This window comes from Atractosteus spatula, chromosome 16 (genome assembly GCF_055471065.1).
Source record: "Atractosteus spatula isolate fAtrSpa1 chromosome 16, fAtrSpa1.hap1, whole genome shotgun sequence".
In the NCBI taxonomy this organism is placed as follows: Eukaryota; Metazoa; Chordata; class Actinopteri; order Semionotiformes; family Lepisosteidae; genus Atractosteus; species Atractosteus spatula.
The window spans coordinates 4,517,464-4,544,773 of NC_142721.1; the positions used below are offsets into that span (position 1 = coordinate 4,517,464).

Genomic DNA, 27,310 nt, shown 5'->3' on the forward strand with positions numbered 1-27,310 from the left:
GATGATATAAATGTATCATACAGATACAGGCCTCAGCAGTATAAAATCTGATGACACCACACCATGATGACATTATAAAACCAAACAACCAGATTGACAAACACTTCTCACACCCCTTTCAGAAGTAACATGAACCTAGCAGCCAGGGCAAACACAACTACGCAGGTAAAAATAATACTCCGACTTACTTATTCAGTAATAAGGAAGCCGAAAAGTTTAAACATACTTTTGATTTTGGCCTGAGGTACTGAATCTTGAGAAAAGGTCTTGCCGTGTCCAAAACAGCTGCCTTTCCCTCTAAAGCATTTGCTTATCTTGTGTTGTATGTAGATAATGGGAAGATTTTACTCATGATCAGGTAGCTCACTGAATGGTGTTTAGGTGGCTGATGCATTCTACAGGGTAAGCTGATCTTAGCAGCCGTCTGGGTCTGGCAGCTACCATAACATTAAAGAGTAACAGATAAAAGATAAAAAAGCAGGAGTCATTTTCAGGTTTTCTGTGAGGAGGTAGCCAATGTGGCATCCCCCTCTCTCTGTTTATATTTATGGCATCCCGGCAGCCATGTTAAGTGATGAGATTATGTGAACCAGATAATTTTGTCCACAGATGTAGCTGCCCTCCTAGGAATCCCTCCAGCCTCTCGGATTTCTCCAACATGCCAAATCTTGCTCGCTTGTCGTTCTCCCGTATGAAGCTGTTTCATTCAATGCCAGCTCAGCTGCCTTGCAAGCTGCAGAAGCCCTGGATATTGAGGTTCTGTGCATTTTTTAAAGAGGCTTCAATGTTAAGCACTCGCCAGACGAAGGCTCTCAGCCACTAAATGCCTGAGAGCATACAGTATTGCAGACACATTTTCACAAAAGGCACTCTTAACATGCAAATGTACCCTCTAGTAGTTCAGAACAAAGAAGCACAATAAAGTTAAAATGTCCTTATACAGTATAACTTCCATTCATCTATCCAACACAGGGCTGTGGGGGAGCTGAAGCCTATCCAGACAAGCAAGAGACACAAGGCAGGACACACCCTGGACAGGACAGCAAGGGCCAATTTTCCCAGAAACAAATTAACCTCTAAGCATGTCTTTGGACTGTGGGAGAACACCGGTGCATCTAGAGGAAACCCATATGAACACGGGAAAAACATACAACATACAGCACGCCCTGGGAATTGAAGCAAAGCATGGCAGCGATGCCAACCTTATTAAATGTCTAATAATGTAGCCTTCAGGAAAAAGTTCGAAATGTTAAAGTATTTTGAGTCAGGGCAGGTCCTTGCACCTGCCTCACTGATCAGTTTGATGGGGACTTCCTGGGTGAGGCTAATTGGCTGGGGAGACGTGTGAGAATGTGAGGATTGCTCATCTGGAGCTGACAACAGCCCCTTGAAAACAACAAAAAACACTTTATTCCCAGGATAGTGTCACAGGCATGTCTACAGGCTTGCAAGGAGAAGAGATTTTCTTTTGGGTATGGTCTGGAGTCCATGGTTTAAACAATACAGTGTACAATTTAGTAGAGACATGTTCCTGATTTATGTTTTGGGGACATATTTTCTGAGAAAATATACAGAATCTCGGCATTCATCCTAATTATCACATTTAGAAAGCACATCTTGACAGACAATTCATCCACGCTCATATACTGGGGCAGGTACAGTGAACTGTCAGTCTCAACAATTTAAGATGCACTGTCTTCATAAAAAAAAACAGTTAAAATAGAACAGGATGGATAACAGATGAGCACTGCAATCAGTCTGTCGTGTCTGGGAATTAGGGGTGGGTGGATGTGAAGGAAACAAAAGAAAAGTATTTTTTTCTTAAAAGCATTAGGTAGTGCACTGCCTATCGGGCAGCCAGTTTCTGATGTTCATTTGGCATTGATTTTGTCTAAAACTCAAAAGTTAGAACAAATGTCTACCTGCTTGCTAATAGCCATCAGAACCTTGGAAACCACTCAGAGATGGAGTGTAATATATGGCCAACCAGTCAGAGAGAGAATTAATAACTGTCATTTTGTGAAATGTAAGAGAGAATAAAAGCTTGAGTTATGGCCAAAACGGGTTCCTTCAAAGTTTAAGAGCGGGGCCTCTTATTTTTAGTACTGTACTGTCCTCTAAACACTACCGCCTGACTAAACAACTCCTTTAAAAGAACACAATTATTTAGCAACTGCATAGTAAACATTTGGGTTCACAAGTTTTCACAAGGGCCACAGGTATCGTTTAAAGAAACTGAGCCAAAGCAAACATGCAACAGGTATACTTCAATGTAATATGTGTCACACATTATACCTCTCTCTGCTTCCTTAAGTATTTTGATAAACTCGTCAGTGTCAAGAATTTGAATCCTGGCATATACACAGATATTAAATAGTCTCTACCCTTTGCCTGCACCTTATTCATTGCTTCTGCTATGCTGCTTCAACAGCAGTAAACACTCAGGTCTGCCTGTTTCTGCTGCTTGCCAAATGCTTTGTTCTCTTTACAAAGTCATATTTATGATCCCAGTAGCAACTTGGGAATGAAATGAGTCAAAGGTTTACGAGACGTTTTTTTCCAGTTCAAAGTTTGCTCTGATTTTGTAAGTGCTTACGTCCCACAACTGGGCAGGCAAATGAAGATGTGGAAATAATTTCAATAATGAATTTCCACCTTGAAAAAATAATGGATCTGAGGTTTACCGAATAAACATTTGTAAAATGTTATTAATGAATCACAGCCGTGCTGAAGATAGGGTTATGAAGATCTAGGGCAAAATACCCAACCAAACCGGATCCTTGGATCATTAAACTACTGACAACCAAATGGGCTAGATGGGTGAAATGGTCTTCTTTTGGACGTAACCTTTCTCATGTTCTTATGTCCTAAATAAACAGTATGAACATCTACCAGGCTTAGGGTCAATAGCCAAGATCATTAAGTGACCTCAGGTGATTTCATGAGGTGATTCGTGCCTGCTTGTGCCCTTTACTTAGTGCTCCCCCAGCTGAACAATGTGGCCATGCTGATCCTTAATACAGCAGAAAAAAGTCCACCATTCCATCTCAGTACAGACCATTAAAGAGCAAAATAAATCCTCCAAATTCCATTTTTAACATTTGTTTAATGATTTTGTCACCATTTAAATATACATCAGTATACACGAGTTCATGGATCTTTTTATTTTCAGTATAAAAGATAACAGTAAAGGTTCCCTATCTGATTTATGCATTTGGTATTTGATTAACTTGTAAAGTAAACGTTGTCACACACTTATTATATGGATTTAAATGCTAACAAATTAGAACAGTCTTAATTATAAGTTAAAAAATAACTAAACGTAATGTCCTTTATATTCAAAAGACTAGAAAATAATTAAAATATTTATACATTTCATATAAAAATGAAAATGCATCACTAAACCATGACTACAGCTAATTCAGACTTAGTTGTCTAGAAGTTGGAGGAATTTTAGTTAGATTTCAGTGGACTAGGCTTTACCAAGAGTATGACTACAAGTCTGGCATTCTGAAAATGGGTGTAGAATGATTATAGAAAGGGGGACAATAAAAATGCAATAGGCTGCACCTGAATTGGAGGGACACTAATGAGGCTGGCAAGTGTATATTTATAGCAGTGAAAAAACAGGGGTCAGGAAGCTCAAAGCAAATGTAATTTTGTGAGAATCAGAGCACAACTGTGCAGAACTATAAAACGTAATGTGTTAAGAGTTAAAAGCATATGTGAAAAGTGCTCAATATTATAACACTAGTATTAAAAATATGTGGTTTAATGAAGGCAGAGATAAATATGGGCGCATGTACAATTTTCAGGAGGGACAGGGCATGGTGAGAGACAACCTGCACTAGCTATACTGTAATTAATGTGAATGTGCATTGGTGTGAGCTACCTAGCTATATATATATTACATGTATTTTTATGGGGGTGGGTGGAGTGTTTAAAATGTGGTGAAGAGCACCTTCAGTGTGACCCCTACATAGTGTTAGAGACAATTTTCTATTTTTTCAGCAGTAAACCTTGTGTGTTAAAATGCAACAAAGCAAACAAATGTCACACAATCCTAATTCTAAAGCGGAAATGGATTGGCTAGAGTTAATACCCGAAGCTTTATTACAATTCTAGTTAGCCACGACCCTCGCCAGGATAAGCTGATTTCTGATAATGGCCGGATGGATTAGAAAAGTGCTTAGTAACTCTTTCAAAGTTAATTTTGCCCTCAAGTTTCTTTAGTTCTTTGTTATGCTGTGGCCTCTGAGGTTTCAGGTTGGTGGTGAACCACAAGCCAAGCTCCAAGCGCAGGTATATGGACATCTTCAGCAAGGCCAGTGGGAGCGAGGCTTAAAGGAGAAGTGAATAATGCAGGCTGACTGAAAATTGAGCTGTCCCAGTTATTACAGAGCAGAAAAAAGGCTGCCTCGACGCAGCAGAGAGGCTGGCTGCATTGAAGCTGCCTGAATTTCTGAGCAGAAAAAAGGCTGCCGTGACGCAGCAGAGAGGCTGGCTGCATTGAAGCTGCCTGAATTAAAGTGAAGGCGACCCGCAGAATGAGACTGTCTAGAAACGGCAGTGGAGAGGCCAGTGGAGCCGTAGCTTCAGAGGACACGGTGAAAAAGAAAAAAGGTTGAAGACATGCAAACTTAGAAAAAAAGCAGCAAGGGGTGAATAACCCCAGCTACTGTATGTCAGGACTTGGGACACAAAAGAAAAAAAAAATGTTTGTCAGGCTATCATCTCAGTACCGCAAAGCTCAGCACGTAGTCTGAGCATGGCAATGCTGCAACCTCAGAGCACCAAATAAGAGGAGAAAGAGCCTGAAAAACCTGCTCTATTCCCCGTCTGAGATTGGGAGATTCTGCCCAGTTGAAATACTGGTGGCCTTTGAGAGATGTGTCCTGAGTGAGTTCACACGGGTTCAGGAAAGAGGCTGAGAACCCATGCAAATGAGCTGGTTGCCCTAAGCAATATCGAGAAGTGAGCTTCTCCCAGCCCAGGCATAATATTCTTAAATTCTTGCCGGAGGGCTTAAACATGAATTTTGGTACACAGTAAACTTTTTTCCGTAGTTCTATTTGTCCAGAGATGTATTTTTGTCTCCCCTTTTCCAAAGAGATGAACCACCTTATATTTTCTTTCAACTGTTTTGCATTTTGCTTGTTTGTAGGCTTTATTGACGCACAAAAAGGGTTAAGACATTCCAGTAACTAACAACGACCTTTGAGAAGGTGGAAAATGGATTAAAAACTGCAGTACTTTCAGCTAAATCTGTTCTGATGTTACATAAATGAGAGTGTTAATGTCTGTGTAAACAATTGTCTAGGAAATCCTAATAATACTCTTTTGTTTATGTCACATGATAGTAATTACGCCTTTTAGCTCTTGTCATGCCCCGACTTAAATCTCATTCAGTACAGCTGTCGGGAACAGAGCTTAGTGCTTTCATCTTTTTTCCCCTGGCTGCCAAACTCCAGCACGCCAACCTACGTGGACGAGATCGAGATGAACCGGACACAAAAAAAACACAAAGAAGTCTGTCCTGCCAAACGTCCAGCTTGTCTAAACTTCAGAATGGGAAGGCCATGTTTTTAAAAGGTGGTGAACAGTGTCAGTTATTATTCCTCAATTACATTATCTTTGCTGAGCAGAAATTTTGAATTATAAGTTGTTTCTTCAAGTTACGCATTCCTTGAGCCCTGCAGTCTTTCAGCACACTGCAAGACCCTCAGTACCTGACAAAAAGAATTTAGGGTGACTGGAGGAGCAGTGGTGACCATCAAGTCACAAAAGGGACTGTTCCAAAGACAGCCAAGAGGACGCTGGAAGACTAATCTATACATATATAGTGTCACACAGCTACCTGTGAACTGTTGCTTGGGGAATCTCAGGCTGAACTGCGTTCAACTCATCCTCAACCTTTACTACTCAAGATTGAACTACATTTTATTACTATTAAAAATAAAAAAAAATCTTTCCTGTATTTTCTTGTTTTTGCTGTGCTCGGTTATTTTTGATGCTAGTAAAAGTTCTATGAATTCTCTCTCTTTAAATACCATGGTGTGTATAAATTGTTTTTGAAACATTTAACTCACAAGAGGGTGAAGTGCTTTACACAAAAAACTCCAAGCACCTCCACACTCTTGGGATGCCTTTATTATATTATGGCTTTACAAGTAAATGTAAAAAAAAAAAGTCTAGCTCGATCAATTCCTGGTTTTATCTTCTGGCATCACATTAATGCTTGAATTACAGGGAAAGAAAATTTGAAAAATCTCAGTTCTAGAGAAAATGGTCTGGCCATTAGAAAAATGTATTTATTTCATTTTACACTGCTGTCTGAGACCTATCTATTTTTTAGCTGTCAACAAGTCATGAATGCACCATAAAATCTGTTTTTATTTCCCCGATAATGTGTATGAAGTAAGGCTGCAGAACTTTTATTTCTGACGACATCATCTTCATCTTTAATTAATCTAGATATTTCAGAATAGAAAATGTCCTCAAACTTTACACACAGAGAGAAGTCAGTTTTGAAAGAGGCGCTCAAGAATTCTTGAACCAGTGGGCTGTGATTACGGTCCACAGGTCCGCTGTGCCGGTTGAGCTTCCTCTCAAATGCTGGCAGCGACACATTTGGTGCTTGATTTGTAGGAGCAGGGAAGGACTGTAGAATAGAGCTCAATATATTCGTCGTTGGCCTTGGTGCAATAGCTTGACGTAGCACTTATTGAAGCTATTTTAAAACACACTCTAGTGATGCTGGGTATTTCATAAGCCCTGATTCTTTGTTTGAGGGTGGCAGGGCTTAGGTTGCAGTCACAGAGAAGGCTGAAGATGAACATTAAAAGGGATCTCACTCAGGAATACCAGCAGATACACCCTAACCAAGCCAACTGCTACACACAGACCGAAGTGATGCACAGGCAACACATGCCTAACATTGCAGTGCTACTAGGGCACTTAGTCCCCAGAAGCTATCATGATGCTTGACGAATTAAATGCATTAACTACTGGCATCTGTTAATGCTTTATGCACCGATATGCTAGTTACAGAATCATTTAGAAAACTGTGTCTCTTATATAGCTATCAGTTATAGAAATTAATATTATTGAATCTTATCTTTATATAAAATGCATGATTATATTAATCAAATGTCTTATATAAAGGGATTACGGTTTTCAATTTTAACTGAAAAACAGCGTACATACTACAATGATGTGACTATGTAAAGAATAATGCAACAAAAAAGAGCATTTATTGATATGTCAGGCTTTAATTTAGAGTTAGCTTAAAGTGTGTGTGAATAATGTTTTGCAAAAAGAGTCTCTGAGAACTGCTAAGTAGGTTAAACAAGTAGAATGGATAGTTCTGCAATCTGCACAGATGGCTTATGTGTCTGTGGTGTAAACTAGAACTTTTAATAACTCAGTCAAAAGTTTTAGTTATGTTGTGTAGGCTAATAAGTTTTTAAAATGTTGTGGAAGAACAGGAACACGTGAACAATTGTAACAAAAAAATAAATTTGCACATAAAATACTGAAACAAATACTTGTCACACAAAAAGAATAGCATTATTAGTGTAAAACATCTAAAGTATCAAGATTTTAACAAAAATAAATAAAGTGGCCAATAAAGTTTTAAGACAAGATATATTCAAAACTGCAAAAGATCTTTTTATTTACAAAATTCTTTGAAAGTTTTAAAATATTTTATAGTTTACATGTAAAGTTAAGTTCAATCTTCTTGTCGGGGTGTTCTCCTCAGTGTTTAGCCAGAGAGCTTATGGTTTATCATGAGCACTTTTTCACTGTTTGCGAAAGAATTGTGCTGTCTTGCTGTGTCTTGTACCATGTCCTTATCGAGTGTGGGGTATTGAATACTCAGAGCCCTCTATCTAAATACAAAACTCTCAGCATGGAGAAACTTGTTACTTTTTTTCTTTCATTACTGAAAAACGCTTGGCCTGTATGTGTTGGATTTTGGGTCAAGAAATTAACTTTTACTTATTCCACTGCATTTAGATCACAAGAATAGCATACGCCCTGTGGATCTGAAAAATACTAACTGTGAAAGAAAAATGCTTAGTCACAGAAAGACCTCAGAAGAGTGGTATCCATACCACTTGCATGCAATATGCAAGATACTGTGTGCAAGTACTGTCGAATTGCAATGAGCAATGTCCCGAGTGAATCATCTGTTGCAGTTCAAGGCTTACCAGCAGTCTAAACCTTGAACATGATCAGTTTATAGTTCATATACTTTGTACTTTTGACTGCACAGGGATATTTGCATGAAGTACATTGAAAATATTGAATGGCAATATTATTCTTGAAATATCTTTGATGTGCTATTTAGGAAAAACAAATGTATGACTGGTGTAAACAGAAATATCATTTGAAAAGATCTTTTATAAAATTTATTCTGCTTGTTATCATATTTCCTTTGCACATTGTTGGTGTAGACTACACAAAACTGACTCTTACAGTATATTAACAGCAGAAGTACTGAAAATACCCCTTTTAACGTTTCTGCAAATCCTATTGAAAAGCTTTTGCAAAAGTATTCTAGAAGGAAAAATAAATTAATTCATGTGTAAACTGACATACTGTACAAGCCAATATATTATACTTCACTTAAAAACAATCAACAATCAATCAATCCCTTTTTTACTACAGCTCCCTTCACAATACTTTGCCACGGAGAACTTCTTATTCCACACAGAACTTATAATTTATTCAGTGGCAGTCGGGCAATAGCTGTAAAGGTACTGGGTATCCCAGGTACAACTAAGCCAATAACTGAACTACACCTGTACTTAGACACCTTTTCTTTGCAACTAACATCCACATCAGCCTCCCTGGAGTATTGCTTTTTGCTTGTATAGTTTGTAATTTTGTTTGTAAAACCAAACTTTATGGACACAGAGTTTCTACATCTTGATCGCATGATCAATTGTTATTAACTACTTAGTACTCATGATGCTCTTGGCTGCACTATTCTAGGCTGAAGGCAAAATTTATCTTTTTTCCATGTCAACATGGACTTATTTGCACTCGCAGATGAAGACTGATAAACGAGACAACTGAACACAGATCTTGGCAATTAAGCAGGTTAGCTTGCAGAATGACTTACCTGTTGATCCTAGGAAGTATCGTTCTAAGACTGATCCATAACCTGTGGGGTTGTCTCTCAGGTTACTCACAACGAATGGTTGCAATGAAACATTCACATTGTTAATTGGCCAGTTCTGTGCATGAACACTTGCTCCACCATACCAGGAAATATTTGCCATGGAAAAGCAGTCCTGAAACAGAGTGATACAGAATCAATAGAGCACATGTTCTGTAATTTATTGGCAAACTGATGCCAAGACATCTCATGCTTGATGCATGCATGCAATTACAATAACTAGGCTGCAGTAAAATAGTAGATATCCTTAATGATCTGTCACTAAGGTTAACGATTATATGGGGTTACATTAAATTTTGATTATTGAAAAAATAACTGTACTATGAACTTAGTGAAATGAAACAAAATATTTTACATGACATTTGTATTATTTGTAGTAAATTTGTAGCAGAGATGGCTCACGATAGTTTCCTCTCATGTTTTAGTAAGAGACGATAGTAAGTGGCACCAAAGGCATTTATACAGGTGAGAAAAAAGCTCTAAACCCGTTCACACAAGACAAAGAATGTTGACTGAGGGAATAAATCCTTCCATGTAGCTCAAAATGGAATCAACAGCTTGTTTCTGAATTTAACACAACAACGGGAAATTGCCATCATTAAACTAATAAAACGCTTATAAATCATCGCGATATAGAGACCTTAGAGGAGCCATCTCCATAGACAGCATTTACATCGCTATAATTTTGCATAAGCATCACTTTATAACATCAGGATATTTACAAAATGAAGTTTGCAGGGATCAAAAACAGAAGCTTTAAAACTTTCCTCTTACAGCCAGTTCACAAACATTAATTTGAGCTGAGAAACCCAGGGAAGATCAAGCGTCAAGACTGAAAACACCAGAAAGAAAATAGCACATAACTGCATCAATCCACAGAAGACTAGTGAATAACACTATTTCTTTTTAAAAACAATTATACCAGTTCACTTGCCTATTGAAAACAAAGCTATACAAAACAATACTGAGTGTAAGGTAAACAGAATATTAATTCCAAGACAATATTTAAATTACATTAAGTAAAATGTACAGTATGGCTAACATACAGCTGCCATTTACACAAATTCAGGACAAGCAAGCAATATATAGAAAAACACCAGGATACTATGCATTCCTCAATTACGTGAAAAATCTTTTGAATTTATGAAGCTGTTAGTTGCACTTTAGACCTTGAATCTGAAAATATTGAGCCAATCTATTTGCAATTGCTACTACACTGAACTTACAAGACCACCCAGCCTAGCCTACACCACGTTTTAGTTTAGAAAATGAAATTCAAAATAGGAGTCTGGAACTGGAGAAAAAAACCCGCAATAAAATACTAAATCGACTAATAATATTCCAAAGTAAATGAGCTTTAGATCCAGAGCAGTCTGGAGAATAAACGGGGAATGCGGGTGAAGGATAAAGTAAATAGGATAAGTACTTTCGTTCATGATTTTGTCTCTCTTGGAAGGTGAATAATGCTGACGCTTTGTTTTGTTTAGAGACTATTATTTTAATAATTCAGCTGGGAAATTTCAAAATAGGCCTATATCATTATCATGAAGGTCAATTCGGGACGCAGAGTAACGTTGCACATTGTTTTCCCAAAGGCTTTTATTTTAAACCTCCGCACTTTGAATGTAGTAGATTAAAACAATGAAATAAATGTTTTGTGTTCTACATTTTCCTTTGTCGGTCTTCATATTAAAATGGAACAAGTGATTCAACCACTCGGTTCCATCTCTGACAGCAGAGGAACCACTGACCACATTTCCGAAGATGTAACCTAAGCAAGTAATCATAAACAGAAAAAATAACTTTTTCCTGTTTGTTGTTTTTAAAGAGAAATGAATAAAACAAATACGCGCTATGTCACTCCTCTTCTTATCCAACAGAAACTCAAGGACAAGACTTCGCAAATCTACTAAACCACTAAGTAGCATTTACGTGTTGTAACACTGTAAAAAAAAAATTTTAAAGGAATTCTCTATTTCCAAAATATTGTTAAATCTTGGTCGTTTCTCCTCAAAATCTCGTAAAATACTCACACATGCTTGAGTTTACAGACAACTGTAAGCTGCTTTTAATGTCCTGCTTCTAGTACATCTTCTTTTCACTTTTGCGATTATTATTTCACGTCGTAAAATCAGTCTTAGAATTTTGTTTTTAAGGCAAGACAATTAACCTGAACTGCTGCAATTTAAGAGAGACTTATTTACTGTGTGGTATTGTACCCCTGGAACTCACAAGGTAATTTGCTATTTCTCTTGGCTTTAAACTTTCAAACTGCAAGTGTTCCTAGGCTGAAAATGTGTTAGATGATCGTCAACACAAACGTCTGTTAAACATAAAAATATACAACACAGAAATATGTGTATATATACTCATGCATATATATGCGCGCACGCGGAAAATGTTTTTTATTCATTATATTTTAATTTTCAAAATTGGCGAACTTGTATGAACTAGGGCACATTTCGAAAATGTCTTTGTCCCAATACACATGCATCTTGCGTGTATTTTCTTTTCTTTTCCCACTTTAATTCCACCAAATGGTTCATTTTAATTTATATATCCATCCTGGTAAACAGTATCCAAAAGAATATTCCCAACAAACAGTAAATTTGGGGTTTAAAACACCACATGACAAACATTATTCGACACTACGCGCAACTGTGGGATTAATTAATAAAATCCTAATTCCTTGCAGGGTTTTTTTCCTTCTAGACAATAGCTACTCCTTGTTTAATAATCAGGCAATTCAGATTTCTGCTAAAACTCTTAAATAATTAACGTCAGTGGGCTAGGTTATGTACTTTGTTTCTAGAAAATGATTTAACTTGCTACTTAATTGAGAGTTATAAGCATTGTTGTTGCCATAGATCCGTGACTACAAGTATCAATATTTTTATTAGTTTCATAAAAGGGAGCTGTCGTAAAATGCAACAATAATAACTGTTTTCTGTATAGGTATTTTTTAAACCAAAATTGCCTATGCGGAAAACACACTCTAAATGGGCAAAGAACACACTTAAAAATAAAAAATCTAATTAAAAAAAAGCATATTTTACATATACGTAAACAACGAATAACGTGACAAGCACGGATCGATTTCGCGTATCACAAGTTACTGACTTAAAATCAACTGCACATTTCAATCATAAAAGTATTAACAGCAGCAACAACAACGATCATATGAATAAAGAATATGCATGGAAATAAAAATCGAAAACACGGAAATAATAACCGATGACTAATTTCTTTATTTTGAAATGGCCGTAAACATTGAGGCCACAGTCACCGGTAACCTGCCTCCTTTTGACTGGACTAATGAGATCTGCGCGATTGTGTCTTTACCTTGAGTTCCACTTGGCAATTCAGAGGCGTCCAGTTTATGCTATAGCATTCTGATGCTGCTGCGTAATCGGATTCGAAGGAGATCTTCAGATCTGCGATTGCATCCCACGTGTAACAGAACTCGGTCTTGTTCAGCCAGCACAGGTTTTTCACAAACGGCACATCGGAGTCCGGGAAGTTTCCGACGTCGATCTCCGCAAAGGTCTTATCCTCCGCCAGTGTCTGTATGATAAGAGAGTGGGTCCGTCTTTCCCAGATGAGTCCGCTGAAACCGCCCTGGAGAATCCAGTTCTTGTGTGGCTGATCCACCACTTGCCAATAAATGATCCCAATGGTCATTACGAAGAAGACTGCGACACCGAGACAGGCAATAGCTCCCTTCCACGTTTCGTTCATTTCCTTCAGACCCGAGTCCCATGTTACTTCTGGGATGGGACTAGGATTCCTATTTCGAGTGTGAGGCATATTGTTTTGACATAAAAATGTAATGAAGAAAAAAATCTATGAGTTAAAAAATATCATTGGTTCATTTAGTATTAACAGCACAAAAAGTTAGTAGTATGCATCTGTTATGCATGCGCATTTATGCCCACAACTGAAACCCTGTCAAGTGAAAAATAAGCTACATCCCACTGCTGAAATTTCCAAGAAAAGGGTGACTTACCACATGCTGTTAAGTGTAAAGTTATGTTTTTTAATTGCATTGATCGTGGAGCAGTGAGCAGTCTAACCCGGGTTTGGACGCAATGCCTACAAATAGCTCCTTACTTCTTTGCTTGCCTGCACTTTTTCCCCCAGTGTCTGACGTAACTCCAGGCTGCTCTTCACAAGGGGAGCAGAGAATGTGCTTTGGACACGGCGCTTTGCGGATTTTAAGAAGCAGGTTAAAGCACGCAGGCCAGTAAGTCGGGCGTGGAACGTGATTGAGAGCGAAGTCTTGGTCACCATTGAACACCCGCCATCCCCAGCCCTTCGCGTTTCATTTCAATGTCTAATTCCCGTCTGCTTGAAATGGGATTTGCAACACATTTGCAGTCTTTGGTATTTTGTTTTTGTCCTCCACGCTGAGACAAGTATGGAAATGCCGCAGTAATAATCAGAATTCCCTATTTCAAGTTAAAACAAAAATACAGTGGGGAATGTAAGAGGGATGCCAATTGAAATGAATTCTGGTGAAAGTGGAATATAGTTTCTGGCTTTTGTTGATATTTTCACGATTGATACCCTTTATCATCTTAAACGATTTGAAATTAATATCCGTGTTTGGAATAAGTAATATTCTTACTTCTGAGTCGATCGGAAAAGTCATTATTTGTGCTTACTTAGCTTCACCTACTGAGTAGCAGCACATCAGAGCGCATTTTGATGATTATCGTGTTGCGGATAGAGAAAAGTGACAAAGATCCTGATCACAAGGAGTACGATATATAGTTAAAACTGAATAGTACTAAAACGTAGACATCCTAAAATCTTAAATTCTATCAAAGAATTTCTCATCTTAAAAATTCTATGCAACATCAATGTATATGTATATGTATATAGCTGGCTGCATGAAAATTGAATTGGTCGAAAACTCCAGTTACCGGTATTGATCACGATTAAGTAAACACGTTTAGTCAATAATTAGAAACTCGATATATTGATAATATAATGAATAAACGAAATGCTAAATGTATGATTGCCATACTTTTTAGTTAACGATCGTTTTCTGCCACCCTGATCCTACTCCTCCGCTGTCTTTGTAGCCGCTGATGCTGACTATATCAGAATGTGCCGACAATTGTCACATGTTAATAAATCTTTTTATTGGATATATTTAACATATTACATGATTGGCGGTATTACTAGGTTTAACAGTAGTACTTTGTAGGTTAACTATCTTACACGTATCCATTAATACTCTTTCATTAATTCGTGTTTTGAATGATTAGATGCGCATAGTCTAGGGATCAATGACTGCAAATATAAACGGCAGAAATGTCATGTTCAAAAATTAATTTAATGCTTGCTTACATCTCATGGTAAGAAAAGCTACAAATCATGACACCTTTTGTTTGATTATCGAACTATCACTGAATATGTTTGGTAATAATTCATGACAAATTCACAAGAAAGTAGATACCCAGATATTAGGCATTTCTTGAGAGGAATTTCCGACTAAACTTGAGCAGCATATACGGTAGCTATGAGGAACAGCTACAGTTTTAGATTGTTGCGCATACAATAGTCGAAAAGATGCTGAAAAGCCGCAATTCTGGAACACAGTAACAGTAAAGCACAGGGTATGATATCGTCTTTAGTCAGGAGCTACACAACAAAAACTATTTTAAATAGAGATTTACATCTGGCCAGACTTTTTTTAAATCAAACCCGTTCAACTTCGACTGTCTCCTCCGCAAAGATCGTGCACAGTGGAAAATTGCATAAAGGCGATGGAAGTTTTCGTCGATGGATGAGGTCAATTGCACAATTGTTGTTCATGGCTATTTCCACCAGACTCAGTTTTTAAGCTACTTATCTCCTTTAACCTGCTAGCTACAGTACAGGAATTGAAACGTACCAGGGTGGGAATTACATTTACAGTACATGCGACCAATACAATATCAACAGCTATTGTCTGGACACAGTGCTAAAACCAGATAGCTCCTTCGGCTTGCGCTAGCTAGCCCAATTAATGTCTTTCTTTGGGAGAGCTAGTCTATTTTTAGGAAAGCATTCTCACAGCTAGGTGAAGCCAAAATGCAGAAACGACACGGCAGTAAAACACGCTTGTTAGTGTTGTTTTCTCTCAGTCCTTACAACACATTATGTTTCTTTGTATGAATTATTGTTTACTTTCGAAGTTATAGTTATTGTAATGTATACATGTATATATACATGTATTATATGTATATATAATGAATACATGAATATTGTATTCTAAGGTGCTTGTTATACAGTATATGTGCAATACTCAGAAAGCCCAAGCGAGATACTAGATATTAATCTTTTTGATGTTTCAGCGAGCGATTTACCAGTATGCACCTCAGGACAATTCTCCGATTTTCAGAAAAGGAAACATAAATTAGCAGTTCTTTAAATACTGTATTTACATCTAGAAGTACATTTACGACCCATGGTTTGGATCATGTGTTAGTGTTAGTTTACTCGACTGCTTTACAGAGTGCACAATCAGTTTTGACCCGCTAGGAACTTAGTTTCAAATTTTCTTTCCTCAGGTAATCAAGACTCGACGATCGTGGCCACGCAGTCTGGGACGGGGGAGAAGATGCGCTTACGGGAGGTGCTCGAGTATTTAAAATAAGTCAACAGGTACCAGTCGCAAAGCACAAGTCATACATTTGTCAACTTATTCAATAAATGCGACCAAACAGCAAATCAGTGAATCGTGTGGAGTATAACTGCCTAACGTGCTTAAATAATGAAATATCGTGGGTGAGCACTGTATTTTGACATGTGAAATCCTACAGGCAACGTGTGCCATCTCTAACAGAATCCAGATAGTATACATTGCCTTGCCAAAGTATTCATGCTCTCTGGGGCAGATTAACGGAGAGGCTGGCATAGGCTGTAGCCAAGGGGCCCAGACTGATCAGGGGCCCCTGACTGGCCAGAATTATTGTTATTATTTTATTATATAATTGTTATATAATTAACAAAGGTATTAAGGATAGTAGATGAGGAGGTGAGAAAGAGACAGAGAATATCTTAACTTCTCTAGTTAGGGTTAGCATTATGGGACAATTTCACTTCGGCAAGAACTGCAACCGTTAAAACTGAGGAGAAAATGGACAAAGCAAAGTACAGACAAATGCTAGAGGAATTGAATATAAAGACTTAAAACTGGAGCAAACATTCACCTTTCAGCAGGACAATGATCTAAAACCCAAAGTCAGAACTACACTTGAGTGGCTTAAGAATGAGAAAGTCAATGTCTTTGAGTGTCCCAGTTCTACTGGGCATCTGAGGAAAGTCTTGAAAACTGCTGTCCACTTGTAAGCAACTCAAGAGAGTTAGAGCAAATCTACCAGAACAACATGCAAAAACGGCAATGTGCAAAGTTGGTAGAGACTTCCCTAAAAAGACTTGTGGCTGTAATTACTGCCAAAGGTACTTCCACCAAATATTGAAGTCTAAATACTTATGTAGTCAACATTTTTTTGTCTTTTAGTTTTTTAGTTGACATATACTATAAAACTTATTTTAGCCGTAGAAGTCTACAGTCTGAACATTTAGCTTTTGAATAAAATATTAAGTGTAGAAAATGAATAGGCATTATTTTGCAATTTCAGAGAATGGAATTTCACAGGATCTGAATAGTTTTGCAAGGCACTGCATGGGACTAAACCTTTGTAGCATGTAGACATAGTACTCTGGTATCAAACATTTTGGCAGTTGCGTTATTGAATGTTCTGTGTAAAAAGTGTATCCTAAATAGCTATTAGACAGACTAAGTGTTGTTTGATTCCCAGAGAGCATCAATCTGTCATGTTTTACAAGTCTCCTAGGTATCCTAAAATGACCCTAACCAGTGCCTATGGAGCACATGGTTGCAGTTTCTAATAGTACATGAAAGTTTCATGAATAACTGCTGAACAGCTCAAGGATAGGAGAGCAGCTTGTGCTCTCGTCTGCATCAGTGACTCGCAGGCCTCTGTGCTGGAAGGACCTTTGCGTTCTTGTACTTCTTGAGGCCCTCAGGGAGATGATGACCACCTGCCTCTAAACCCACCCAGGACACAGCTGTTAGCCTTACGCTGCAGATACTTGCATGTGCCACGACATTCCCTTTGAGAGTCTGGAAATTCCCTAGCTCTTTGTTTCAAATTCCTTGCTTAGGACTGGTGAGGAACTACACTGAAGAACTTTACTATCAGTGTACATTTGTACATTTTTTACATTGTGGTACAATGTGGGCGCATCTAATTAAGACTAAAAAACATGAATTTGGAAAGGGTAACAGCAGTACTGTCTCTGTAGATGTCTGTTATTATAGATTTTAGATAAAGATTTTACAATTCCTCATTGCCTTTTTGACATGTAGAGCACCATTTACCAAAGTGAAAGAATGTATTGTCAGTTGTGTATTTACCTACTGATTAAACTCAGAAGATGTTTTAAACAAACTGATAGTTTTTACTTTAAGAAGGATGATTGAGAGAAAGTTGTCCAAGAATGAAAAAACAACCAAACCACTAAAACAGCGTAACTTTCATCGGCTGGACTTCTCCCTGGATTTGCTTTGCGGTTTTAAGTCACCATGTAGTAAATTCTGCATGCTACAAACAGTATTGATGAGTCCTTGTGTGTACTCTTATCTTAGAACCTTAAAAACTGAAAGGAAAAAGACAACAGTTGCTGCTCCTCTAAAAAAAAACAAAAACACTGTTGTAAATCATAAAGAGTAGAATTGATCTATGTACCCAGTAGCTGTTAAAATGTCTGTAGGATCAGATCCCTGAGACCTCGACTCTATATAGTAGGTCAGCCCTCTAATGCTCAACATACAGTACCTCTGGCAGGGAGAAAGTCATTGGATAAGGCTGCAGGAATTCATCCTTGTCGCAATGCTCCTTCTTAATGATATAGCTATCAAGCACGAGGCCGGGTACCTGGCTGGTCAACTGAATCACAGGCATTCAAGTTCAAGACCAGCTGTAGTTAAGTCTTAAGGTCAAGTTCCTGCACAAAGGCCACCAGCTGTGAAGCTCTAGGTCATCGGAAGCATGCTTGTGCAGACTTGAATTTACACAGTAGCAAATAGTTGTCATTTCATCACAAAACTATGAATATACCTCCAACACTTACACTTCATAGGTACCTGTATATAATAGCCCATGGAAACATGCTGAAAAAGTGACAACATTTATTTTAAATGCATTTCAAAATTTAAGCGCCAGAAAAGAACTGTTTTGTTTAGGTCTAATCAGGAGACAAATCAGGTCTAAATATATAAATCTGATCTTAATATTTTAAATAAGCAAATTTATGACCAAACTTGATGATCATTTTGACACTAACTGAATGGAGTGAGGTCTTTGGCCAATAAAAACTGCAAAATTTGCCGCATGAGGTAAGACAGAAGAGTACAGATTGGTTTATTGAGTTTAGCCTAGCGTTTAGTTACAGGGGACTTCAGGAAAGAGTGGGTGTGACAATCACGGTTCTACCCCAGCCAAGAGCCAATCAAAGCCTCTGACAGGCACCTCCAGCTCCAGGACCACACAGCGCCGTTTCCACGAGGGTGGTGAACTCCATGGAGCTGAAGGCCTGATCCTGCCACTGCAAGAGAAGTGGGTGCTGGTCAGGCTACAAGGAAGTGATGTCAGCCTGTGTGACAGGCTCAGTGACAAGTGACCCCTCTTACAGCAGATCAGCATTAGTTTAATCTTATTCGTTAATTTCTATCTTAAACCATAAGAAATAGAAATATCAGAAAATAATAAAAGTGTCATCACACAATCACTGGTTCTCCCCCCAAAGTGAAGGAAATGCATACATCTATAAATCGTCAAATCTGAGCCCCATCATCATGTTTTCATCTCTCTTAGTGTTTTCAATCTCAAATACTTTTCACTACCCCTGAAAAACAGTAAAATGGTTTTGGCTCAAACTGCTGATGCTAAACACATACTGTGTAACGTTTCCAACAGCTCTTTGAGCAGTCAAGGGGGAAAAAAGTAAAACAGTGTGAAATGTCCTGAAAGTAAAGGAAACAAAGTTAGATAGCTAACAAATTGTGGTACTTTTAAGAAAGAAGAAAACTCACATTAATGATTCAATTGACTTTCCCTTTTCCTCTCTGGCATGTACAAGTATCCTTCTTAGGTAATAACTCCTTTTTATTTGAGATACAGTACAAACAGTATTCCTTAGCAGTCCTTGGAGGAAGTCATTTTCATGGTTTAAATTTCGGCTGCATAACCTAACTCTCCTAATTAATTCCAACAATTGAATTTACACATTTCTGGGCATCTCTCATGTCTTTCTGTACAGTAGTCCATTAGGCTTTACATTGGCAGCCTTCTCATTCCAACATTGTCCATACAGTCCATACAACAACAACCGAGTCAAACACAAAAGGAAGCAGCTACCATTCATCCTACTGATTCAGCCTATAGTCTGTCAGGGCTACTGTAGGTCCATGAGATACCAAATGTGGCTGATTGGAACCTAGATTGAGCTGGGTAAAGTCTGGGGCATTTGCTTCTGTAAAAGTTACAATTACCCCTGCATGACTACAACTGTAGAAGAGTGCCCCTCCAGTAAGTAGTTAAAAATCTACCAAGTATCCACTAGATTTAAAGTCTAAAAGGGACCAGTTATTTCAGCATTTATGTGGTCTGTGGTTTTTAAAGGTCAATGCTCATCTTCAGTACACTGTATAACAAATTACTGCTCCCCAGTATTAAGGGGGAAAACTCCTTGTTGAAAAGAGATACAAAAAGCATATTGGTTATCTTTTGCAATGGAGGCTGCTTGATATTAACAGTTTACCATAGCAGTGAACTTCTAGTTATTCTTGCATCTTAATTATATGACTTCTGTGTTTACAACTTGCCATTTTTGAGTTACGCAGACTATTTACGATGCAGTGTTGAAATTTGTTCACTGCAATTAAATGGGCAGTGTCTGCAGTATCTCTGGTTGTTAGCAGAACTGGGAGTAAATAAGTCTAGCACAGAAACAGGCACCGCAGATAGACCAGTCAAGTCTTTGTGACAGCCTGGGTTCTATTATTGGAACTCTTGGACAACAGTGTGTGACCAGACCTTTGGCTGAAGGTTGAGAGAGGTAGAGTTTCACTGTAAGTGAAATCCAGGATCTTGGATCCCTACCCAGACACATCACCAAACATTGGCAGCCTAATGTCAAGCACATACGCCCTGATTCTCCGGGAGAACCTCAGCCAGGCCCCTAAAGGCTGGCAGCACCGTTAAACCTGGGCAATCCGGGTTAACCCCCAACCCAAAAATTCCCAGGACTGAGGAAATAAAGAGCATAACAAACCTGTTTACATTTCACCCATGTATCAAATTGTGATAATGCATCGAGAAAACCATTTTTTAAAACAATTTAATAAATGATGTTCATACAACTAGAATCTGCAGAAGTTTAAGCAATTAATTCACATTCAAAAGCAGTTCATGCATATTATTAGAATGAGACTGTCAATGAAAAAAATACAGATATTACAATATTTACATAGTCAACAACAATGTGTTCTAAATCTTTTTTTAAAACAACGTTCACTATATTTCTAATGTATTTTGCTGATAAAAATCAGACACCGAGTTAAATAGACCTATTTCTCACGGCACGTAAATTTCTTGTCATTTAACTTAAAATTCGCTCTCTGTCTTCTGTACTTCTTCGATTTCCATTGGCTGTAGGACAGACTGTACAGTTTGTTCATGATCACCTTTACATGCGAACCCGCTGTGCCAAGCTTTTTTGTGCTAAATTTACTGTGTTCCATTTGTGGCAGGAATTATAAAGTCAAGACTCCTTCAGTCCTTTCAGTGTCTGACTGTAAGAATATTTAAAAATACCCATTAGCAACAAGCAAAAAAGTGGATTTTACACTGCTCCGAGCTGTTAATGGAAGCTTTTCTGCACATTCTAATCTGGCTGTAAACAATATGGCCCTGCAAGTGCTTTAAAAAGCTGAGGGAGCAAGAAGTATTCTTTTCAAGAGACAGTTTTTCATTTTTACACCTAATGTAATTTTATATTGGATAGTGCTCTGATTCCCAGCCCTAATCTGAGGATTTGGTTCACTCTTTTCTTAGGTTTTACTTCCCCTTGGGATAAGGAGGTGAATACTCACAGCACTGCAGTTAATCATGACCCGTTCCTGAATGTAAATCATAGAGGCTCTGAAGTCTGTCTTTAACTTGAGACACGAATACACAGCGGCGGCTAGTTACCAGCAGAGGATTATTATTACGTGAATGCTGTAAGAGCCTTTGTAAATCAGACACTAGTGGTGGGAAAAGAGTTTCTCAAGAATGTCTAAAGTAGAAAATATCTGAGGGGTCCAAAGGAAAATAGTTCTGCGTTCTGGTTACACTTGATTTTTCTATTTTTAATTCGATTTTTAATGAATGAAAATACTGTACAAACAGAAAATCGGTCGAGAAAAAAGTGTCGCGGGTATTGTATAATTGTGTAATTCAAAATGTATTGAACATTTGGAGAACAAAGATTTGTCTTCGTAGCTAATGAATTTAGAATTGTAGTACAGGAAGGAAAGCAGTTGTCATTACAATCCCTGTGCAGAGAGACTCCGTACAAGTTTTAATGGGTTATTATCGCCATCTTCTGGAACGATCTTACATGTAATGTGGTTTAAATTCTACTGTCGTATTTCGTTATGAAAATTAGGTGATATAATCTCAACGGATTAACTGTCAATGTAAGGGGAAAAAAAGCATAAAAGTGTCAAGATACGTTAAACACATCAGTAAATAAATATGCGTTGATCATAGCTAGTCGTTGGTTAAAGAGATCACGTTTCTTAAACATGTTTTCGTAAGACATTCCGTTGAGGTCGGGAGTTAACTTTGTTACCCTTCTTTGATCTCATTATACAGCATCAGTGTCATTTTCGTGAAGCGCGACCCACCAGCACTAGAGCTGACGCTATATTAGGCAGTGCGTTATGTTAACCTGATGTAACTGAGGTCGATTTCACTTCTGCGGGTCTCACTGCACCTTAACATCTTTTTTACCGCTTCCCCACATCTTCTGAATGAGAACTTTGTACACATTCGCGCCTAAATCCTAACATGCATAAGTACTTTTCTTAAGATCACTCCTTTTGCTTTTATAACGAACCGTTTTGGCTACGTGCATGTAATACTTTTTACTACATTGTTATCAAAGTATTATTTCAATGACAGTACATAGTACACGCGGAGCTACTAACTAGATGTACCAGCACCATTAATCACTCAGCCCTGATGTTGTTGCTGCAATCTGCCACAAGATGACGATATTGCACTATTTTCGTCAGGGCAAACTAACTACCGACGTTCAATAGGACAGAAAACACCGACGTGCTTAAACTGTATTGGAAGCAACAAAGCTCTGCTTACAGCGATTGCAGTAAATAAGTGAGACATAAGAAATGAGAGATAATTGTGTCAAAGGCAGCATGTTACTGATAAAAAGGGTGTAGAATATTTATGGAAAATAAATCAAATCTAAGCGTATCCTTTAAAAAAGTCTTATTCTGTACTCTTGAATCGGTATCTTATCATTTTGTCAGTATTTGTGGGCATTTGGATGACACTGCTCAGCTCAAAAGTTCTAAAAGTCTTTCACACAAAACGGAGGAGGGAGACACTTCAACTACTGAGGTGCAGCGCCCAACAGGATAAAACAACAGATAAGACGCAGAAGTGAAAAAGTGCTTTAGCAATTGAATTAACTGAGGCTAGATGGTAAACCTGAAGTATACCAGGGTCACAAACTTTTAATAAGATTATCAGGACCTCAGTCTCATTCAAAGGATGACACCTCCATAGTGGGGACTTTGTTTTGCAGAGGAGTGTAGCACCTACTGGTCCACCAACCGATTACAAAAAGAATTTCCAGCCGCCACTTTTTCGAGATGCTTTTTCTTGGAGGCTCTCTTGGCTCTCTCCCCCCTGTCAGCAGAGCACGCCCTTGCTTTGTTTCTGAGATCCGACTACATCAGGCTAAAAAACATGCTGATCTGTCATAAAATGAGAGACGTCAAATACAGTGCAGTACAGATCACCCTCTTGCTGTGATTATGATTGGTTGAATTATATCTTGCTTCAGCCTGATTCATAGCAAAATAATGAACTGTAGCTAACAGTGAACAATGCAATACAGAGTGCTACAGATACAAAACATTTAACAAAATACAGTAAGCAAGGTATAGTATACAGTATATGAATTACAGCGAATGCTTTGTTAAGTTGTATGAACCGAAAGTCATTCATGACACATTGTGCAGGCCACTCCTGTCAGTTGTGTGCTCATAAAGTATGCACACACCACTCCTCCAATCTACCGAAATACCTTTAAAGGGCACCTTAAGCACCAGATGTAGCTCTTACCTTTTTACTTTCTCAGTCCTTCAAAAGAATATGGAGCCTATAAACATAGCAAAACGTGATATTGCTCTAGTGTAGCAGATCAGATAGCATGACTGCTGACCAGCCTGGCAATGGTGTTTTGTTTAAAGGCAGGATCACGGTGTTCAGGAGCCATATTTGTGCAAGCAGTCCCTTATCGCTTGTGTCAACATGTGGCAGGTAGACTCCTATAGAAGATGAAAATGTGGGTTCAGAACAATTCTTCAGGTTGAATTAAGGAAAAGGTCAATCTGATTAGATTGCTGTTGTCTCTGAGGGCCCTGATCTTCCTGTCTCCTGCAGTGTCTTCAGTCTTGGTGAATGGCCCAAAGCAGAGCACTGAATAAGCTGCTCAGTCGGCAAACGGCATCAAATTATCTTCCAAACAAGCAACCAAATCACACTATCTCCAGGTACATTCTTTCAACACTGGAAAGTTATTCATTGATCTTGATTGTCTTAGACAAGCTGATAAAAGTAGTATATGGGCATTCTACATTCAAGATGTTCAATAGTGCCTATCTTCAGTAGTTTGCTGATTCAATATACAGTTACAATTATTAACTTTGCAACTATTTTTCTTTTATAAAAGTATTAAAGAATTATTTGAGAATAATTGAATATTACAACAGACTAATTGTGTGCTTGAACTGTTATATATTCTGTTAGGCACTTATATCAGTTAGGTGGACAGCTTTGGTGAAATTGTTTAGCAAACTTTCCTCATATGGGTATATGAAAACTAGAAAATGTGCAATCAGAATTTTCTTCAGTTTAGTTATACTAAGCCTGGCATATGTAACACTACTTTAGCTTTTTTTGTATTGAAAGAAAAACAGATCAAAGAGGAAATATACTCCTAACTGATACAAGAGACAAATAGTAATCGAAGGGCTTTTAATCAGTCACTCAAATAGATCCTTTATTTTATATCTGTTTCTGACATTGACTGTTCTTTAAATAGGTAGGACACAAATACATTTTGCATTGTTTGGAACTGAGGCTTCAGAAGCATATGCAATCTCTAATACAGTAGTTTGGTACATTCCTAACTTAATTACTGTAACTTAGCTGTAACATGGCAGTATAATAAGTCATTACCCACAATTGTTGCAATAGTTATATGTGAAAATCCTCATGCCTTGAAGTTTGTAAAATGAAGGAAATATGGATGATCTGTCATGGATGTGAGTAAACTTCAGTGCTGGTTACAAAGTCATTTTGTCTCTGGCCAGAGGTGGAAAATTGAGATGTATCTAGAAAGGTCAAACCACAGATTATAGCTAAGGCAGAACTGAATCACTACAGAAAAGTCTGTATATGTGAAGTCCACAAAGTACCAAATATTTTTTAAATATTTGTAATAGCTAATTTAGATGTTTCAGTGTCATTTATGATTTTTTCTTATTTTTGAATGCATATCTAATGTTAAAGTTAATGTTCTTTCCTGCAACACAAAAAGTATTAGATATTTTAAAAGGGTATTCAATAAATTTCTATCCTTTTCTTCGTCAGATTAATTTTCTTTGAAGAAAACCGTCGCACAACCCTGTTTTCGTTGTTTCCGAGTGATTCATTAGCTGTAGACAACACTGGCTAATGATAATACCTACTGAAAGCGAGAAACATAATCTAGTTGAGACAAATATATATATAATTAAAAGGTGCCATGATGCATTTTACATCAATTTCCCTACGGGATTAATAAAGTATTATCTATCTATCTAATCCAGCACCGGAGGTACAGTATATACAGTAAGAAATGTCAGAGATGAGGTCAGAGTCCACCGCTACAGCCTGTCAACAGAACAGATTCAAGACACCAGCGAACACACTTGTAGTAATAATTCATTGCGTGAACGCGAGCGCCGGGCTCCTCGGTGCTGGCAGGAGTGGTCAACACTGAAAAACAGCTGCCAGTTCAACATTTCACGTGGAACCACGGTTAAGTGCTGGAAAGATTTAAGAAATCCTGACAATTAACATTTTACATAACGAGCAGGCTATGACACCTACCAAACAGTGCCCGGGTGTTGTGCAACCTTTCAGAATAAAAAAAACGGGTCGTTTTGTGAAATTTGGAGCCTTGCTGTATTGAGGCCTGGAATGCTACGGTATACTTTTTTTTGGCTTTGAAAAAATCCCTTCATTACTAACATAGTGTGCGTGGTTTATGATAAAATACTAAAGGACTACCGTAGTAACGAGAGTATCATGCAGTGAGCTTTGATTTCCTTTACAAACAATGGTTTCGTCTGCCGTGCCGTTGATTAAACTGCTACCGCGGAAGAAACAGAACCCTCACAATCTCAACCAGCAGTATTTGGTTGTACTCTGAGGACTTTGTATCTAAAATGCAGAACAGAATGCATAAGGACATTTGAGCTCACACGCGATAAAAGTGTATGGAATAGATCCAAAACCCTTTATGGATTGCTCTGTCGCGTCTTTATTGATGCTCTGGGCAACACTTGATTCAAGTTACTGAAGCACAATGTAAATTCACGCACATTTAAAACACACAAGTGATTTTTTTTTATATGAATTTAACATGATTGTCAGAAGCATAACTGATTTAGTTTGGAAATCCAAACTGGGTCAATTTAGATCTGCAAGTACAAATGAATCGACGCAAACCCGCCATGCATTTTCACAGGTCCAAGCATTCCTGACACAAGAGGCAATAACCCAAACAGACTGAGTAACACAATGCCCTAAAGCGGCTCTTTGCATTTCTTAAAGGCGTTTTTATGCGCATTTCATCAAAGCCTTCAGGTGGTATTTACTTGGCATTTAAATAAACTATGTCCTGACTACCATAATCTCTCCTTTGACATTCTGTTGTGTTTTTACAGAGATAACAGTTAAGCATTTGAGCCTTAGATACATATGCATGTTTTGGCCAGTTGAAGTTGAGGAAAGAGAAAACGGACTGTCTTCGGCAGAGATGTTAATGCACAAGGTGCTAAACGCAGTGGCCAACAGCAGATTACAATAATTCAGCAGCGAGTACCCGATTGCTCCAGTAGTTAGCGCCAAAACACGAAGACCAGAAGTCTTTGGAAGACTACTTCACTCCTGCGTTTTTCTACCGCACACTGTTAGTACGACACACATAAGAAAGCAGTTCAAAGTCGAAAGATGTTGGCTTTCAAGGTTTTGTTAGTTTCAAAGCTCCTTTTAAACTGACCACCAATATTAATATTACACTTATTACTGTACGTTGGACAAAACCGCCTTTCTTATTTAAGACAGTTAAAAAGAAAAAAACGGATTTCTATGAAAAGTTTTGTCATATGCATGTTTACTCTTTTTAGTGACTCCCTCTGACCGGTTTATACATTTGAAAATACATTTTGATAACAGATACAGATGTGAAAGATTCGCGTTAGTGACACTGAACAAATACGTTCTATTTCACGGAATAACGCAATATTAAGATATAAAAGAACTGAAGTCAGGACCCCAGAAAGGAACAATTGTCTGGCACAATATCAATTTTGTTCCAAGAGCAAACTCCTCGAGTTTAAGAACTACGCTGCAGTCACTTAGCATTTACACATCTTAATAGCTCTGACATGCGCAATCGGAAAAAGGGTTTGGGGTGAGGGGGGCGGTTAAGGGGCGGGATTTGGTATATAATAGTTAACACTCAGAAGTTTAGTCTGTC

The 27,310-nt window shown here is 38.0% G+C and overlaps 1 protein-coding gene across 4 annotated transcripts in view; it reads right to left on the reverse strand.

The window, feature by feature from the left end:
• Positions 1 to 13,310, reverse strand: part of LOC148819395 (SITS-binding protein) — a 42,594-nt gene extending 29,284 nt beyond the window's left edge. For 3 of the 4 annotated variants that reach the window (XM_088934468.1, XM_088934470.1, XM_088934467.1), the window contains exons 1-2: positions 12,530 to 13,255; positions 9,131 to 9,302 (exon numbers count right to left, since the gene is read on the reverse strand). In XM_088934468.1, coding sequence (XP_088790594.1) covers positions 9,131 to 9,302; positions 12,530 to 12,994 — 637 coding nt within the window. In that variant the 5' untranslated portion in view covers positions 12,995 to 13,255. Of the gene's footprint in view, positions 1 to 9,130; positions 9,303 to 12,529 lie in introns of all 4 variants that reach the window. The other variant, XM_088934469.1, reaches the window with a different exon arrangement.
• Positions 13,311 to 27,310: the final 14,000 nt, after the last annotated feature.